Here is a 15,464-nt window from a genome sequence, read left to right as displayed (position 1 = left end):
CATCGTTTGGGGCGGCTTTCGAGGTACAGACGCAGAACTGAGTCCTGTGACGGAGATCTGTGGTCCTCAAAGCTGAAAATCAGTGGCTAATGCTTTGCAGAAAATGTTCGCCAACATCTCTCTCTCTCTGCTAACAGCATCTCCATTTTATTTAATATGCATCCCTCTGCTAAGGTAGCCTGTATCCCTGTGTATGAATTAATTCCTGCTTCATCTTAGTCCCCCGTGGTGGTTGCAATTCCCATCGCTAGTGGTTGATTTAAATAATTCATTGAATTACTTTTTCCGTGTTGGATAAAGTACTGTCTCAATGTAACCCTAATTTTCTGTCCTACTTTCTCATGTCTATAATTTACTAGAGGCCCAATGCACGAAATTCATGCAAGGGGCTTGGCCCCACCATTGCCCCTGTGGTTGCCCCCCCCCCCCCCCAGCCTGCGGGCTTTGTCCATGTCTGGTCTAATTAGTATATTACACCTTTTTTTTTATTACACTTTTATTATTAAAGATTCTGTCCTCAAAGCATTGGCTCCTCAATACAAAAATAGGAAATCTGGTGGAAATCAGTCCTGTTGCCTACCCAGAAAATTCACCTGCTACAGTGACAGGAGTTAGCAGTTTCTATGATTTTAGGGCAATAAAATTATGATTCATCCAGGATTTCAAATTTAATGACATAAAAATGTTTATAGTAGTGCCAGGTGAGCATGGCTCAGTGGTTAAGCATAGACCTATGAACCATGAGGTCAGGGTTCGATTCCTGGTCAAGGGCACATGCCCAGGTTGCAGGCTGGATCCCCAGTGTGGGCTGTGCAGGAAGCAACCGATCAGTAATTCTCTCATTGATGTTTCTCTCTCTCTCCCCCCCTCCTCTCTGAAATCAATAAAAATATATTTTAAAAACTTTATGGTATTGTTTAAGACTAAAAAAATGTCTTTTGCCCTAGTGGGTTTGGCTCAGTGGATAGAGTGTGGGCCCGCAGACTGAAGGGTTTCCATTTCAATCTTGGTCAAGGGCATGTACCTGGGTTGCAGGTTCAATCCCTGGCCCTGGTCCAATTGATGTCTCTCTCACATAGATGTTTCTATATGTCTCTCCCCTTCCCTTCCACTCTTTCTAAAAATCAATGGAAAAATACCCTCTGATGAGGATTAACAACAACAGAAAGTCTATATAATGTGATTTATGTCTCCCATTAATTGCTTATATACTTTGTTTGCACCCATTTTCTTTAGGTCCATCTTAATACAAATGCATATGTTTTATTGGTCTTTTTAAGAGACAAGCTTTTGAGGCCTAGCCAGTTAGGCTCAGTGGATAGAGCATCAGCCTGTGGATTGAAGGGTCCTGGATTCAATTCCGGTCAAGGGCACATGCCAGGTTTACAGGCTCAATCCCCAGTCAGGGGCGTGCAGGAGGCAGCCGATCAATGATTCTCTCTCATCATTGATATTTCTGTCTCCTTCCTCTCTAAAAACAATAAAAAATATATTTTTAAAAATCTAAAGTAAAAAAGACAAGCTTTTGGTATTATTGAGTTCTTCCATTGATTTGTTAATTTAAAAGATCTACAACTTAATCCGTATAAAAGCAATATTTACACACGTGTGTATTCACATATATGTAAACCATATGTAAATATGTCGTGTATGTATATTGTATGTACAAAAGGTGACCTACTTTACACATATGCGAAATATGGTAGAATATGTATATAAACAGTCATTGCCCCAGGTCAAGAAACAGAACACTGCCAGCACCCCAGTGTTGTTCTGTGAGCCCCATTCTAACTCTGTTGCATCCTCACACACCCAGGTATTTACCACCTGCTCTGCATACCAAGCTCTTTAATGCTATTCTTTATACTTTTATCATATAATTAATCATACCTAATCTTTTTTTTTCTTTATCCTCACCCGAGGATATTTTTCCATTGATTTTAGAGAGAGGGAAAGACAGAGAGAAATATCGATGTGAGAGAAACACATTCATAGGTAACCTGCACGAGCTTCGATCAGGGCCAAGGCCAGGGAGGAGCCTGCAATCAAGGTACCTGCCCTTGACCGGAAACGAACCCAGGACCCTTCGGTCCACAGGCCAGTGCTAGGGCCATGCCTAATCTTTTTTTTTTTTTTTTAATTGATTTTTTACAGAGGAAGGGAGAGGGATAGAGAGTTAGAAACATCGATGAGAGAAAAACATCGATCAGTTGCCTCCTGCACACCTCCTCCTGGGGATGTGCCCGCAACCAAGGTACATGCCCTTAACCGGAATCGAACCTGGGACCCTTCAGTCTGTAGGCCGACGCTCTATCCACTGAGCTACACTGGTTAGGGCCCATGCCTAATCTTTATGTATTATTTAGTTGTGCCTATTTTCAACTGTATCAACCAATCATACATCATGAATTTTTTTTAGATGTTAGGCTTCTTATACTCAATATATAGATAGGCTTTTTGTTGGTTGGCTGTTGGGGTTTTTTTTTTGCTCTGTAACAGGGTTGGGCAATTTTATTCTATAATGCTTACACAGTAAATATTTAAAGAGTTGCAAGCCACCGAAGGTCTCTCACATATAATTCACACAATGTGTCTTTGTTCAGGAGTGCCCCTGAGCCTTTCCCTTCCCCCTCTTCTTCCCTCCTGGCCAGTTCCCTTTCCCTTTCTCTCCTAAGCTCCAAGGGCTCCTTCTTTTGCCTCTGACTTGTTTCCTGAGCTTATGCAGGTGAGCTGGTTCACTTCTACTACCTTTGTAACTTTCTAAATAAACATTCTCGCCCTAGCCCAGTGGTTCTCAACCTTCCTAATGCTGCGACCCTTTAATACAGTTCCTCATGTTGTGGTGACCCCCAACCATAAAATTATTTTCGTTGCTACTTCATCACTGTAATTTTGCTACTGTTATGAATCGTCATGTAAATATCTGATATGCAGGATGTATTTTCATGGTTACAAATTGAACATAATTAAAGCATAGTGATTAATCACAAAAACAATATGTAATTATATATGTGTTTTCCGGTGGTCTTAGGCGACCCCTGTGAAAGGGTCGTTCCACCCCCAAAGGGGTCGCGACCCACAGGTTGAGAACCGCTGCCCTAGCCGGTTTGGCACAATGGATAGAGTGTCAGCCTGCAGACTGACCAGTCTCGGATTTGAGTCTGGTCAAGGCCACATGCCTGGGTTGTGGGCTTGATAACCCCGTGGGGGTGTGCAGGAGGCAGCCAATTGGTGATTCTCTCATCATTGATGTTTCTCTCTCTCTCCCTCTCCCTTCCTCTCTGAAATCAATAAAAATATATATTTTTAAAAAACACATTCTCTTATAACCTGAAACATTATAAGCATTTTTAGTTTGCAAGCTGGGCCAAGGTGGTATTTTCCCCATAGCATGCCATAGTTTGAATGTATGGAAGATTTTCCTACTGTTAATTGAACTTGTATTGTGTGCAGTCTGGATTGTTAGGAATGCTGCTGCCATGAAAATTCATGGACATGTTTTCTGGTGCAAAAGTGCCCTTATTTTTTTTTGGCGGGGGGAGAAAATATAGAGATAAGATGAATACCTCAGAATGAATATGCTATGTCTTAGGGTGTGTGTAACTTCAGTCTAAATAGATAATGCAAAAATGTTTTCCAAAGTTTCTTGTAGTCGCTCAGAGAAGAGTGCCCTTTACATTTCCTCCAGGGACTGTAATTAGCTCTATGGTGCACTTTATGTGGCCTGTTTAAAATATTTTTCCATAACTTGTTGAGAAATTTTCCTGTATCTTCAAGTTTTATTGATGTCCCTCTCCCATTGAGATTGATAATTGTCCTCCAAAATGATTTTTTTTTAAAATATATTTTATTGATTTTTTACAGAGAGGAGGGGAGAGAGATAGAGAGTTAGAAATATCGATGAGAGAGAAACATCGATCAGCTGCCTCCTGCACATCTCCTACTGGGGAGGTGCCTGCAACCCAGGTACATGCCCTTGACCGGAATCGAACCTGGGACCCTTCAGTCCGCAGGCCGACGCTGTATCCACTGAGCCAAACCGGTTTCGGCCAAAATGATTTTTTAAAATATATTTTTATTTATTTCAGAGAGAGGAAGGGGTAGGGGGATGGAGATGGAAACATCAGTGATGAAAGAGAATCACTGATCTGCTGCCTCCTGCATGCCCACCACTGGGGATCAGGCCGGGAACCCGGGCATGTGTCCTAACTAGGAATCGAACCTGCAATCCTTTGGCACATGGGACGACACTCATCCAATGGAGCCACACCAGCCAGGGCCTAGGCTTCGTTTAAACCAATCATCTACATGCATTTTACTTGACACATTGTTCTCTTTTCTGTATATTGTTTATTTTTATTTTTTTGCCTTATTTGGGATGGTTTTTAAAAAATATGTATTGATTTTTAGAGGGGGGGAAGGGAATGAGAGAAAGAGAAGACATCAGTTTGGTGTTTTTGTTTGTTGATGAGAGAGAGACAGACAGACAGACATTGATCGGCTGCCTCCTGCACTTGACCTTACCTGCCACTTGGGTTTGTGTCCTGATTGGGAATAGACCCCACCACCTTTTGAGATGATGCTCCACTGGCCAGGGCCAGTTTGTTGTTCCCCTTATTTATGCATTCGTTGCTTGATTCTGGTATGTGCCCTGACAGGAGATTGAATCCGCAACCCTGGTTTATTGGGATGATGCTCTAACCAACTGAACATCCCTGCCAGAGCTCGGGTGATGTTTTCAAATTATACTTCCCCATCCATAAGCATAGAATTATGTATTTTAACACAACTGTTAGTTTTCATTCTGACACTAGAGACTACATAGTACTTTTACACTCTTTTCCAACAATACGGGGATCTTAAAGTACTCAACTTCATTTACCACCTTCCAATTTATTTACAATCTTGTATACTTTAAAATATATATATATATTCTTTCCCTAGACAGTTTGGCTCAGTGGATAGAGTGTCCGCCTGCGGGCTGAAGGGTCGCGGGTTCGATTCCAGACAAGGGCACATGCCCGGGTTGCAGGCTGGGTCTCCAGTTGAGGGGCGTGCAGGAGGCAGCTGATCAGAGTGGTTCTCTCATCAATGATGATTCTCTGTCATCATTGATATTTCTATCTCTGCCTTCTCTGAAGTCAATAAAAATATATTTATATAAGATACATAAATATATATTTAAAATAATAAAAAATAAAAAGAAATATATATATATTCTTTTTTTTTTTAATATACTTTATTGATTTTTTACAGAGAGGACGGGAGAGAGATAGAGAGTTAGAAACATCAATGAGAGAGAAACATCGATCAGCCGCCTCCTGCACATCCCCCACTGGGGATGTGCCCGCAACCAAGGTACATGCCCTTGACCGGAATCGAACCTGGGACCCTTCATTCTGCAGGCCAACGCTCTATCCACTGAGCCAAACCGGTTTCGGCTATATATATATATATATATATATATATATATATATATATATTTATTGATTTCGGAGAGGAAAGGAGAGAGAGAGAGATAGAAACATCAATGATGAGAGAGAACCACTGATAGGCCACCTCCTGCATGGCCCCTACTAGGTCAACACTCAACCCCTGAGCCACACTGACTCGGCAATCTTGTGAACTTTTCTATATATTTAAAACCTCCTAAGATATTAACATTTTTGCTTATGAGACAGAGCTGAGGGCTTGCCCAGTGCACTGGGTTTCCACCTGGAATGTGTGCAGAAACGTTTGAAGAGGCACCTGAGCACACAAGCTTTGAAGGGAAACAGTGCCCAGACCCTCTCCGTCCACATGCTCTGCTCTGTGTTAGTGATTTTCACTGCTGCTGAGGCCTGGTGTGGGGATGGATGTCATCTCCCTGGTCTCCTGTGCCACTCACCCTACTTACCCTCCACAGGATAAAGGAGTGCCGCCACACAGGTGGGACCTGAGGCTCTCCTGGCCAGAAGAATACGTACTTCCCGACACCATTTGAAGGGACACTAGCGATCCTATGGCCTTGTGTGAGGTGAGGGCTCAGAGCAGTGTAGCATCCGGGCCCAGAGGAAATGTACCACCCGTGGGATTCTCTCCTCCGTCCACAGGCCTGACTCCCCAGGAGCAATAGAACCATGTGAAGCAGGAGGAAGCTCCAGGGTAGATATCAGCATTTCCGTGACACCCCGGGCTGCAGACGGATTTCTCTACAGAAATACAGAGCAGACCCCGAACACACCAAGGCAGGGCCTCGCCCTTGCCAGCTCTTTTCAGAGAACAGAAGGAAATGCTCCAGGCTCAGGTGATTGCGTTTGTTTTATCCTTTCTTGTCTTCATTCATGGATGTCTAGAGGCCTATAAAAACCACCTCTGTTGCCCTAACCGGTTTGGCTCAGTGGGTAGAGCATCGGCCTGTGGACTGAAAGGTCCCACGTTTGATTCCGGCCAAGGGCATATACCTTGGTTGCGGGCACATCCCCAGTAGGGAGTGTGCAGGAGGTAGTTGATCGATGTTCCTCTCTCATTGATGTTTCTAAATCTCTATCCCTCTCCCTTCCGCTCTGTGAAAAATCAATAAAATATATTAAAAAAACAAAAAACACACACCTCTGTTGCCTAGCTGGTTTGGCTCAGTGGATAGAGCGTTGGCCTGCGGACTGAAGGGTCTCAGGTTCGATTCCAGTCAAGGGCATGTACCTTGGTTGCGGGCACATCCCCAGTAGGGAGTGTGCAGGAGGCAGCTGATCGATGTCTCTCTCTCATTGATGTTTCTAACTCGCTATCCCTCTTCCTTCCTCTCTGTAAAAAATCACAATATATTTAAAAAAACAAAATAAACACCCACCTCTGTTAATCTGAAAAATATATATATGTGTATATGTATGCATGTACATCTATATATAAACATACATATATATCTTTTTTTTAAAATATATTTTATTGATTTTTTTTACAGAGAGGAAGGGAGAGGGATAGAGAGTTAGAAACATCGATGAGAGAGAAACATCCATCAGCTGCCTCCTGCACACTCCCTACTGGGGATGTGCCCGCAACCAAGGTACATGCCCTTCACTGGAATCGAATCTGGGACCCTTCAGTCCGCAGTCCGACGCTCTATCCACTGAGCCAAACCGGTCAGGGCCATATATATCTTTTGTCTTTCAAATATATGAATGTGGTGTTTCTAGTGTAACGAGAACCATTCTGCTTGGTCACATTATAGAAACTTCTGACTGGATGGAAGCATGGATGACTGAATGCTCAATTTCAAAATACAGGATGGGGCAAAAGTAGATTTATAGTTGTGTATACCTGATACAGAGTTAATTCTGGCATTGTTTATTAATTATTGTCTTATTTCTGTAAACCTACTTTTGTCCCACCTTGCATTTTACTAGGCATGTGATCACTGAATTGTATACGAAATTAAAATCCCACTCGCTATATAGTTGCACCTTCGAAAGTGAAAATGAGCAGAAAAACTAACATTTCTCCCATGTCATCTAAAGGACATCACACCATTACACAGCATGGAGTTGGTACAGGAACCCCTGACAGTTCACGATGTGGCCGTGGACTTCACCTGGGAGGAGTGGCAGCTCCTGGGCCCCGAGCAGAAGGCCCTGTACAGGGACGTGATGATGGAGACCTACAGCCACCTGGTGTCAGTGGGTGAGGACAGCTCCCGTGTGTCACTCAGATGGTCCTCAGTCAGTGGCCTTTTCATTCTCAGCTTCTGAAAGCTCTGGCATGTCTGGCTTTCTGAAGTGGTAGATGAATCTTAGTGTTCTGTCTGGCCCCAGAGAGGAATATTCTCCCTTCTCCTGAGAGAATACCTTTACTGTCTAAGTGTGAAAATGGTTTTGTCTTTATTATATTCTGTGGTCTTCACAGACCCCAAGTCCTATTCAGTGTGTCTAAGGCTTCCATCATTCCCCATGAACAGGTTGTGAGGCCAGCAAACCTGACGTACTCTCCAAGTTGGATCACGGAGAAGCACCATGGACAGTGGCAGGTGAACTCCTCTGTGGGACCCGTTCAGGTGAGTGAGAACCAGCACAGGGGGGCTGTGGAAATCACATTCTAGTCGCTCAGAGAAGAGGATCAGAGGTGAAGGGATTTGAGGATAGGTGAGCAGTGCCTCAGTGTATGTCCTTCCCAGTGAGAGAGAGACCCCTTTCTGTTTGTAGGAGTTTAGAGAAAAATAGATCCCTTACTCTTTTCTGGGATTTGATCCCTCTTTATCTGCACCAGGGGGCGGTGCGGAACAAAGGAATGCCCTGGCCAGCAGCCGGGGAAGAGAGGCCCCGGCCAGCAGCCAGAAGGCCCCAATCGGCCCTGATCGCCGGCCAGGTCTAGGGACCCTATATGTTTACAAATTTCATGCACTGGGCCTCTAGTTGTGATATAATTTATGTGGAAAGATCACTTTGGCTGCTGGATGGAAAACAGATGGTTGTTGGTAGGGGAGGAACAGGAAAAGCAGGCAGAAGGCTACTGCTGTAGTCTGAAAGGGACTTGTTTCAATGTGTAGAAGGGGTGTTAGTCCAATTCTGGGCACAGTCATATGGGAGGACATGCAGATTATCACAGAGGTGGATGCTGTGTGAGCGAGAGTACCAGATGAAGGTGATGCTGAGAAGTTGTGTTCTGGTTACAGGGAAGAGTGGAGTTCTCATTTACATTAATGGAGATGAGATGTGGAGAAGGATTTGGGCTCTGTTCTGGAGGTTGTTAGTCAGAGGTGCTAGGAGCTTTCTGTTGTGTTATCACCTTACTCCCGCCATGCCCACCTCACTAATGGACCCACAGCCAGTCCTGGCTTCTTCTAAAATGTAAACTTGTTTTCCTCCTCCTCTCTCCATCTCCACTGTGCCTTCCCACCCGTTTTCACAACCTGTATCTGTTTTTTGCACGTTTCTTTGCCCTTTAAGTGGCTTCACCAAAGTGTAGTGTAGGCCCCTGTACATGAGGACTGTGTCTGTGTGTCCCCAGCCTAGGACCGTGTTGGTACACAGTAGTCAGCAGTGAGGAATGGGGAAGGAGTGAGTCTGTCCCTCTCAAATTTGGTTTCTGTGAGTCTGCTTATACCATAAATTGCCTATATTTTACAGTCTGCATGTTTATCATGACCTTAGGAAGTAGACAAATCTGTATTTCATCATGGTGAATTATGGAACCTATTTTTACACTCAACTTTAACCTTTTCTTTCTTTATATTACTGTGTTTTCTAAAGAACATTAAACATGGAATTTTGTAACAAAATATATTTTTATTGATTTCAGAGAGGAAAGCAGAGGGAGAGAGAGATATAAACATCAATGATGAGAGAGAATCACTCATCGGCTGCCTCCAACACGCCCCCTACTGGGGATTGAGCCCTCATTGGGAATCAAATCATAACCTCCTGGTTCAAAGGTCAAAGTTCAACCACTGAGCCAAGCCAGCTGGGCTGAATGTATCAGGATAATTTTTCATTACCTTTCTTCCAGTTCAAATGTTGGATGAGTTCATTGTTCTGTTCTTTCCTAGAAATTTGGAAACATAATGATCATCTGCCAGAACACTTACAAAATGAAAGCCTAGAACAATGGCATAAATTTAACACATGTGAAAATACTGTCCATCAGAGCATAAACCATGCTCTGTTACCACAAAACCATTTGTTTAACGTATTTAAAAAAAGTATGAAATCAGATTTATCTTTACTCAACCAGAGAAGAAACTATGAAATCACCTTGCCTACTGAGCTTTCTGAAGTTGGAAAATCCTTTCTCCAAGCCAACAGTGAAAAGTTTCAGGCTGAAGTGAAATTTCAGGAAAGCCAAAAACTCATCAGCACTAAGTCCCAACTCATCAAACCTGAGAAAAGAGAGAAGGCTCACGTAATGGGTGACTGTGGGAACGCCTTCAAAAAGAGGATTTGTCTCACTGATCATCACATCACTCATACAGGTGAGAAGCCACGTCAGTGTAGTGAATACGGGAAAGCGTTCACAGTCTTCATGCTCACTGAACAGCAGAGAACACACACAAGAGAGAAACCCTTCTTCGTATGCAGTAACTGTGGAAAAGGCTTCCTCCAGAATCGAGACCTCATTGTACACAGGCGAATTCACAGGGGGCCAAAACCATGTATATGCAACGAATGTGGAAAAGGCTTCGTGAATAAGAGCAATCTCACTGTACACAGGCGAATTCACACGGGGGAGAAGCCTTATGTATGCAACGAATGTGGAAAAGGCTTCATCCAGAAGGGCGATCTCATAGCACATCAGAGATTTCACACAGGAAAGACACCCTTTGTGTGCAGCGAGTGTGGAAAATTCTTCTCCCGGCCCTTTGGTCTCATTAAACATCAAAGAATTCACACCGGAGAGAGACCCTATTCCTGCGGCACGTGTGGGCAAGCTTTTGCCTACATGCCCACCCTTGTGAGACATGAGAAAAAACACCTAAGAAGAAAACATGGTAGTTCAGTCAAGGCGACATGTCCTGGCTCAGAGAGTCCCAGCTCATCACAGACCAGTGTTGTCCTGCAGGAGATAAACCTTATTAGTACAGTGACTATGCAGGTGCCTACTGTGGTCCCTCAGACAGTATTAAACATGAGTGGGCCTCTAGCAAACAGGAGTGTAGTCATCGTGGCCCAGCCTGTGGCCAGAGGTGCGCCCTCAGGAGGACTTGCACAGGACAGCAACCTTCTGAATGCAGTGAGTGTGGTCTCGCCGTCAGCGATCAATTACGTGTTACTTTATGTCACAGGAAACAAATAGGAAACTTTCTGTGTGCAAAGATTTGATCAGAAAATTCCAGTTCAGATTATTGTTGAAGAGTATATCCTGAGAGAAATTGTATAAATGCTGAAACTGGGAAGTTGTGAGAGTCCCCTGCTGTTAAATATATGAATTGATGCTCATGCTGAGGCCACAATTTCCCTTCTCAAATCTCACTCCATCCTTGTATCCTGAAGGAGTGGTCACCATGCCTTCTTCATAGGGCAGCTGATCCAGTCTCTTCCACGCCAAGTCTGGTCAAATGATTTGCAGAACACACAAAGGTCCCTCTGCTGGCTGTCTTGTCCGGATAATGGTCTGCAGCTTCTAGATCTGCTCACTCACGGGAAGCAGCTTAAGCTGAGCCCCCCATATGAAAGAAGAGTTGGCTGTCACTTAGGAGGGGGTCGAAGGTGGATGAGTCATAGTTGCCACTGTCAACATCTCAGGATCCAGGCTGGTGCTAGCGCTGCCTCAGGCCTGAGGATGCCCCTCCGCCAGTATGTTGCTCTCCTGGTTGCTCCCACCTCCTTGGAGCCTCTAGCCTTGGTTGCCCTCACCCACCCACCCCCGATCTTCCATTGGTTCCCATTGGCGACTAAATTTTGCATCTTTACAAAACAAATAAACACTGTTTCAAGGGTGACCTAAACCAACGGTTGCGGACCTTTCTGACCTCTGGTCACCGACCCTGCCTAAACCACATTGCAAGTGCTCAGTAGCCTTATCTGTGTGACAGCACAATGAACAAAACTTTGTAGCTGACAATATGGCTACTCAGAGAAATCTGTCCTAATTTGCATTATGCCAGAAAGTTATACTAGAGAGCACTGCTTGAAATGATTCTATATTTCCCAGCACAGAAAAGTGAAAACCAGTTGTATGTTGATTTGGAAAGTGACTGGTTGTGCTAAAATTACTAATCAGTTTTTTGTCATAGGAATGAGCTATTGGAAGGTGATTGTAAAGAACTGTAAAAAACAGTTGTCTCACCCAGGCTGGGTGGCTCAGTGGTTGAGCATCAACCTATGAACCAGGAGGTCACAGTTTGATTCCGGGTTCAGTTGCAGGCTTGATCCCCAGTAGGGCCATGCAGGAGGCAGCAGAGCATTGATGTTTCTATGTGTATGATTCTCACTCATCATTGATGTTTCTCTCTCCCTATCCCTTCCTCTCTGAAATAAATAAAAATAAAGAACAGTTGTCTCCCTACAAATTATATCTTATCCTCAGGGAAAGGGAGAGAAGGATGGAAACATCACTGATGAGAGAGAATAATTGATTGGCTGCCCCCCTGCAGGCCTCCCACCTCAATCCAGGCATATGCCCTGACTGGGTTCATAGGTCTGTGCTCAACCGCTAAGCCACATAGGCTGGCTGGGCAGTCCCCCACAGTCATGTGTGAGTAGAAACTTTAATGAATATAAACTGGGCAGAGCAGGAAAGAAAAAGGTGTTCAGAATAAATAGAGTAAAAAGGGTGACAGGAATCTTAGTCTCAGAATGGAGAATGTGGGAGATGGGGTGTGAGATCTCTAAGAGATGTTGTCAAGCAAAGCCTTTGCAATCATTCTTAAGAGCTGCCACCATTTCAAAGCTTCCAGCTCTACTGTTTCCTGCTGAATTGAGACATGTGCTTTCTCTTCATTTTCCCTCTCTCTTGGGAGAGGGGCTCTGGTTCTCTCGCTCTCCAGGGCACTCTCCCTTAATCTCATAACTGTCCCATTTATGACAGGTCCACATATCCAAGTCATAAAGTCATAAACAGTTTGGCTTTTGGGAAAGAAATGGAAATTCACTCTGCCATGTGGTGGCTCTTTCAGGATTCAATCTCAAATGCTGGGTTTGGGGTAATTTACTCCTTCAGGTATATTTTTCAGGGACCAAACATTGTGCCAGGCACTCTATTACCCACTAAAGTGACATCAGTGAGCAAAGCAGGCAAAGGAACAGCTTTTATGGACCTTACAATGAAGGGAGGGAGACAGTAAATGGATTGTGCAATCTCAGCAGGTGATAAATCCTATGAGGAAGAATATGCACAGTAATAGATAGTGATGTATAATAATGTATAGTTGTAATGGGTGGTGGGGAGAGGGGTATTCTTGCCCTGCCCTGTTTGGCTTTTCTGGATATATTTTGAACCACGACTGAGGGACTGAGGGGAGTCACCCATCATAATGTTTGTATCAAGAGAACATTCCAGGGCAGTTTTTTTCTTCAATACTTAATTTTTTAAAAGTTTCCAATTACAGTTGACATACAGCATTATATTAGTTTCACGTGTACAGCAGTGATTAGGCATGTGTATAACTTACAAAATGATCCCCAGTAAGTCCAGCACAGGGCTACTTCTAATGATTGACAGGCTTCCTGCCTCAGAAACTTAAATGAGTGCAAATTTCCCAGGCACATCTCACACCCCCTAAACCAGAAACTCCAGTACTGATCTGGGATCCAGGACTATTGATTTTTTTAAAATATAAAAATTCTAATTAACTGGGGGGAAAAGCAAAAATTTAATAGAAGGATTTTCTTTTTTTTTTTTTATATTTTATTGGTTTTTTACAGAGAGGAAGGGAGAGGGATAGAGAGTTAGAAACATCGATGAGAGAAACATCGATCAGCTGCTTCCTGCACACCCCCCACTGGGGATGTGCCTGCAACCCAGGTACATGCCCTTGACTGGAATCGAACCCGGGACCCTTCAGTCCGCAGGCCAACGCTCCATCCACTGAGCCAAACCAGTCAGGACAGGATTTTCTGTATTCTTTTGTTAGGGAAGGCCTTTCTAAGTGTGACGCAAAACCAGAAATATTACACAAAGTGTAACTTCTGTGTGGTAAAAGATGTTTTAATAGAAGTTAAAGGGAAATTGCATATGCTTATAGATGCCGCCAAAAAAGTTTTGAGAAATACACTCTAAACTGTTAATTCCTAAATTTCCTAGAGGTTAGATAACAGATAACCTTTCTCATGTACTGTTTAATTTTTTAGAAGCATGTATAACTTATAATCAGCAAAAATAAAGGTTTTTTTTTCATTTTGGCAAGAATAATAGAGAAGGATAAATTGTATTCTATCTGTTTGACTAGACAAGAAGGGTTTTAAAAACATGGGGAGAATTTTTTTTGAGAAGTTTCAAATGCATTTGGATACCTAAAAACATAACTTTTATTTGTACAGTGTGTAGCAACTTAAAGCATAACTATGTAGTATTTATACTTTTAAATAAAACATAGAATTTTGAAAGTGTGAAATGATATTAAGTGTTATGAATAAACATGTTTTTTTCTCTCTTTTTTTTTTAAGTAATTACAAATCCCCTGGTCCAAATTTATTATGTATCTCTGAAGGCTTTAACTGAAGAAATAAATACATACTCTCACATCAGTGTTTCTCTTCGTCTTTCCCTCTCTCCTACATTCTCCCTAAGAAAAATCAACGGAAAAATATCCTTGGGTGAGGGTTAACAAAAAAATAATAATTATTATACAACATACTCATGGAACAAACTGGGCCTTCGTTGTGATAAAACAGCTTTAGCTACTTGGCTTGAGGAGTTTGACTTCCCAGGTGGTGCTCAACCTGGGGACTAGGGCATTTTAACAGCGGCCTCGTGCACACCTCAGTCTGACATTCTTTGCCCTAAATCCTGAATTACAGCCCCGTCACCACCCTCACAGCAGACCTCGTAATGGGATGGATTCCCGTTTGCCTTTGCCATTGACTCCAGACTTTTACTGCCCTCACTTTCGTGGCCTATTCGCGCCCCCCACCACACACACACAACTTACTAGTAACCTTCTCCCAGAGTTCCTCTTTCCCAGTTGGTGATGTCCAGCCTCACACTGTACTAGCTTCTGAAAGTCTTTGTTATTTTTTTTTAATATATTTTATTGATTTTTTACAGAGAGGAAGGGAGAGGGATAGAGAGCCAGAAACATCAATCATCGATCAGCTGCCTCCTGCACACTCCCCACAGGAGATGTGCCCGCAAGCAAGGTACATGCCCTTGACCGGAATCGAACCTGGGACCCTTGAGTCCGCAGGCCGACGCTCTATCTGCTGAGCCAAACGGGTTAGGGCGTTATTTTTAAATTTTACTTTTATTGATTACAGAGAGGAAGTGAGAGGGAGAGAGTCATTGATTGGCTGCCTCCTGCACACCCCCCTACTGGGGATCAAACCCGCAACCTGGGCATGTGCCCTGACCGGGAATCAAACCCATGACCTCTTGGTTCATAGATTAATGCTCAACCACTGAGCCACGCCAGCCGGGCGAAATTCTTTCTGTTATTAAAAAACTATTTCCTGGCTAGAGCTATCGCTGGGTGTCCCTTGAACAGGTGTGTAATGCTGTCCCTTTCTAGGAGCGCCTCCTGGGCTGCTCTACTGCCACCTGAAGTCCTCATGGACCCTTTGTAAACGTTTTTTGTGTTTAATTCTATGTAAAGTGGAGAATTGATTCTCTGCCCAGCCCGCTGAAAGCAACTGAGCTCGCACCGTGTTGGCATCACGGAGCTCTCAAATCGAATGCGTCTTTTAAGAGCCCCAGTGCCCGTAAAGGAGATCATTTCAGTAGCTTCTCACCTGTCCGCCCTCCCTGGCTAGTACTTGCCTCGAGGTTGCAGCTGTAACATCTGTACGGTGAGCAGGTGTCCCGACATGGCGGCCCCCGAGAGCCGTCGCTGGGGTGGGCGC

General features: G+C 43.7%; 1 protein-coding gene across 1 annotated transcript; it reads left to right on the top strand.

The window, feature by feature from the left end:
- Nucleotides 1–6,212: 6,212 nt before the first annotated feature.
- On the top strand, nt 6,213–14,123 carry LOC138999444 (zinc finger protein 350-like). Its single transcript, XM_070401545.1, has 4 exons — nt 6,213–6,286; nt 7,494–7,656; nt 7,931–8,026; nt 9,518–14,123. The coding sequence occupies exons 1-4, from the start codon at nt 6,272–6,274 to the stop codon at nt 10,759–10,761; spliced, it is 1,518 nt and encodes a 505-aa protein (XP_070257646.1). The 5' UTR covers nt 6,213–6,271; the 3' UTR covers nt 10,762–14,123.
- The last annotated feature ends 1,341 nt before the right edge of the window (nt 14,124–15,464 follow it).

Source organism: Myotis yumanensis, unplaced genomic scaffold (genome assembly GCF_028538775.1).
Source record: "Myotis yumanensis isolate MYYU_CA2020_CCGP unplaced genomic scaffold, mMyoYum1.0.hap1 SCAF_23, whole genome shotgun sequence".
Taxonomy (NCBI): domain Eukaryota; kingdom Metazoa; phylum Chordata; class Mammalia; order Chiroptera; family Vespertilionidae; genus Myotis; species Myotis yumanensis.
Note: the sequence above shows the minus strand (reverse complement) of the source record. Positions and strands in the feature narration are given on the sequence as shown.

Excerpts from the sequence above, each read along its gene's own strand:
- LOC138999444 (XM_070401545.1), top strand. Across the intron at positions 7,657-7,930 it reads CAGCCACCTGGTGTCAGTGG|GTTGTGAGGCCAGCAAACCT; the intron begins GTGAGGACAGCT and ends CCCCATGAACAG. Across the intron at positions 8,027-9,517 it reads CCTCTGTGGGACCCGTTCAG|AAATTTGGAAACATAATGAT; the intron begins GTGAGTGAGAAC and ends GTTCTTTCCTAG.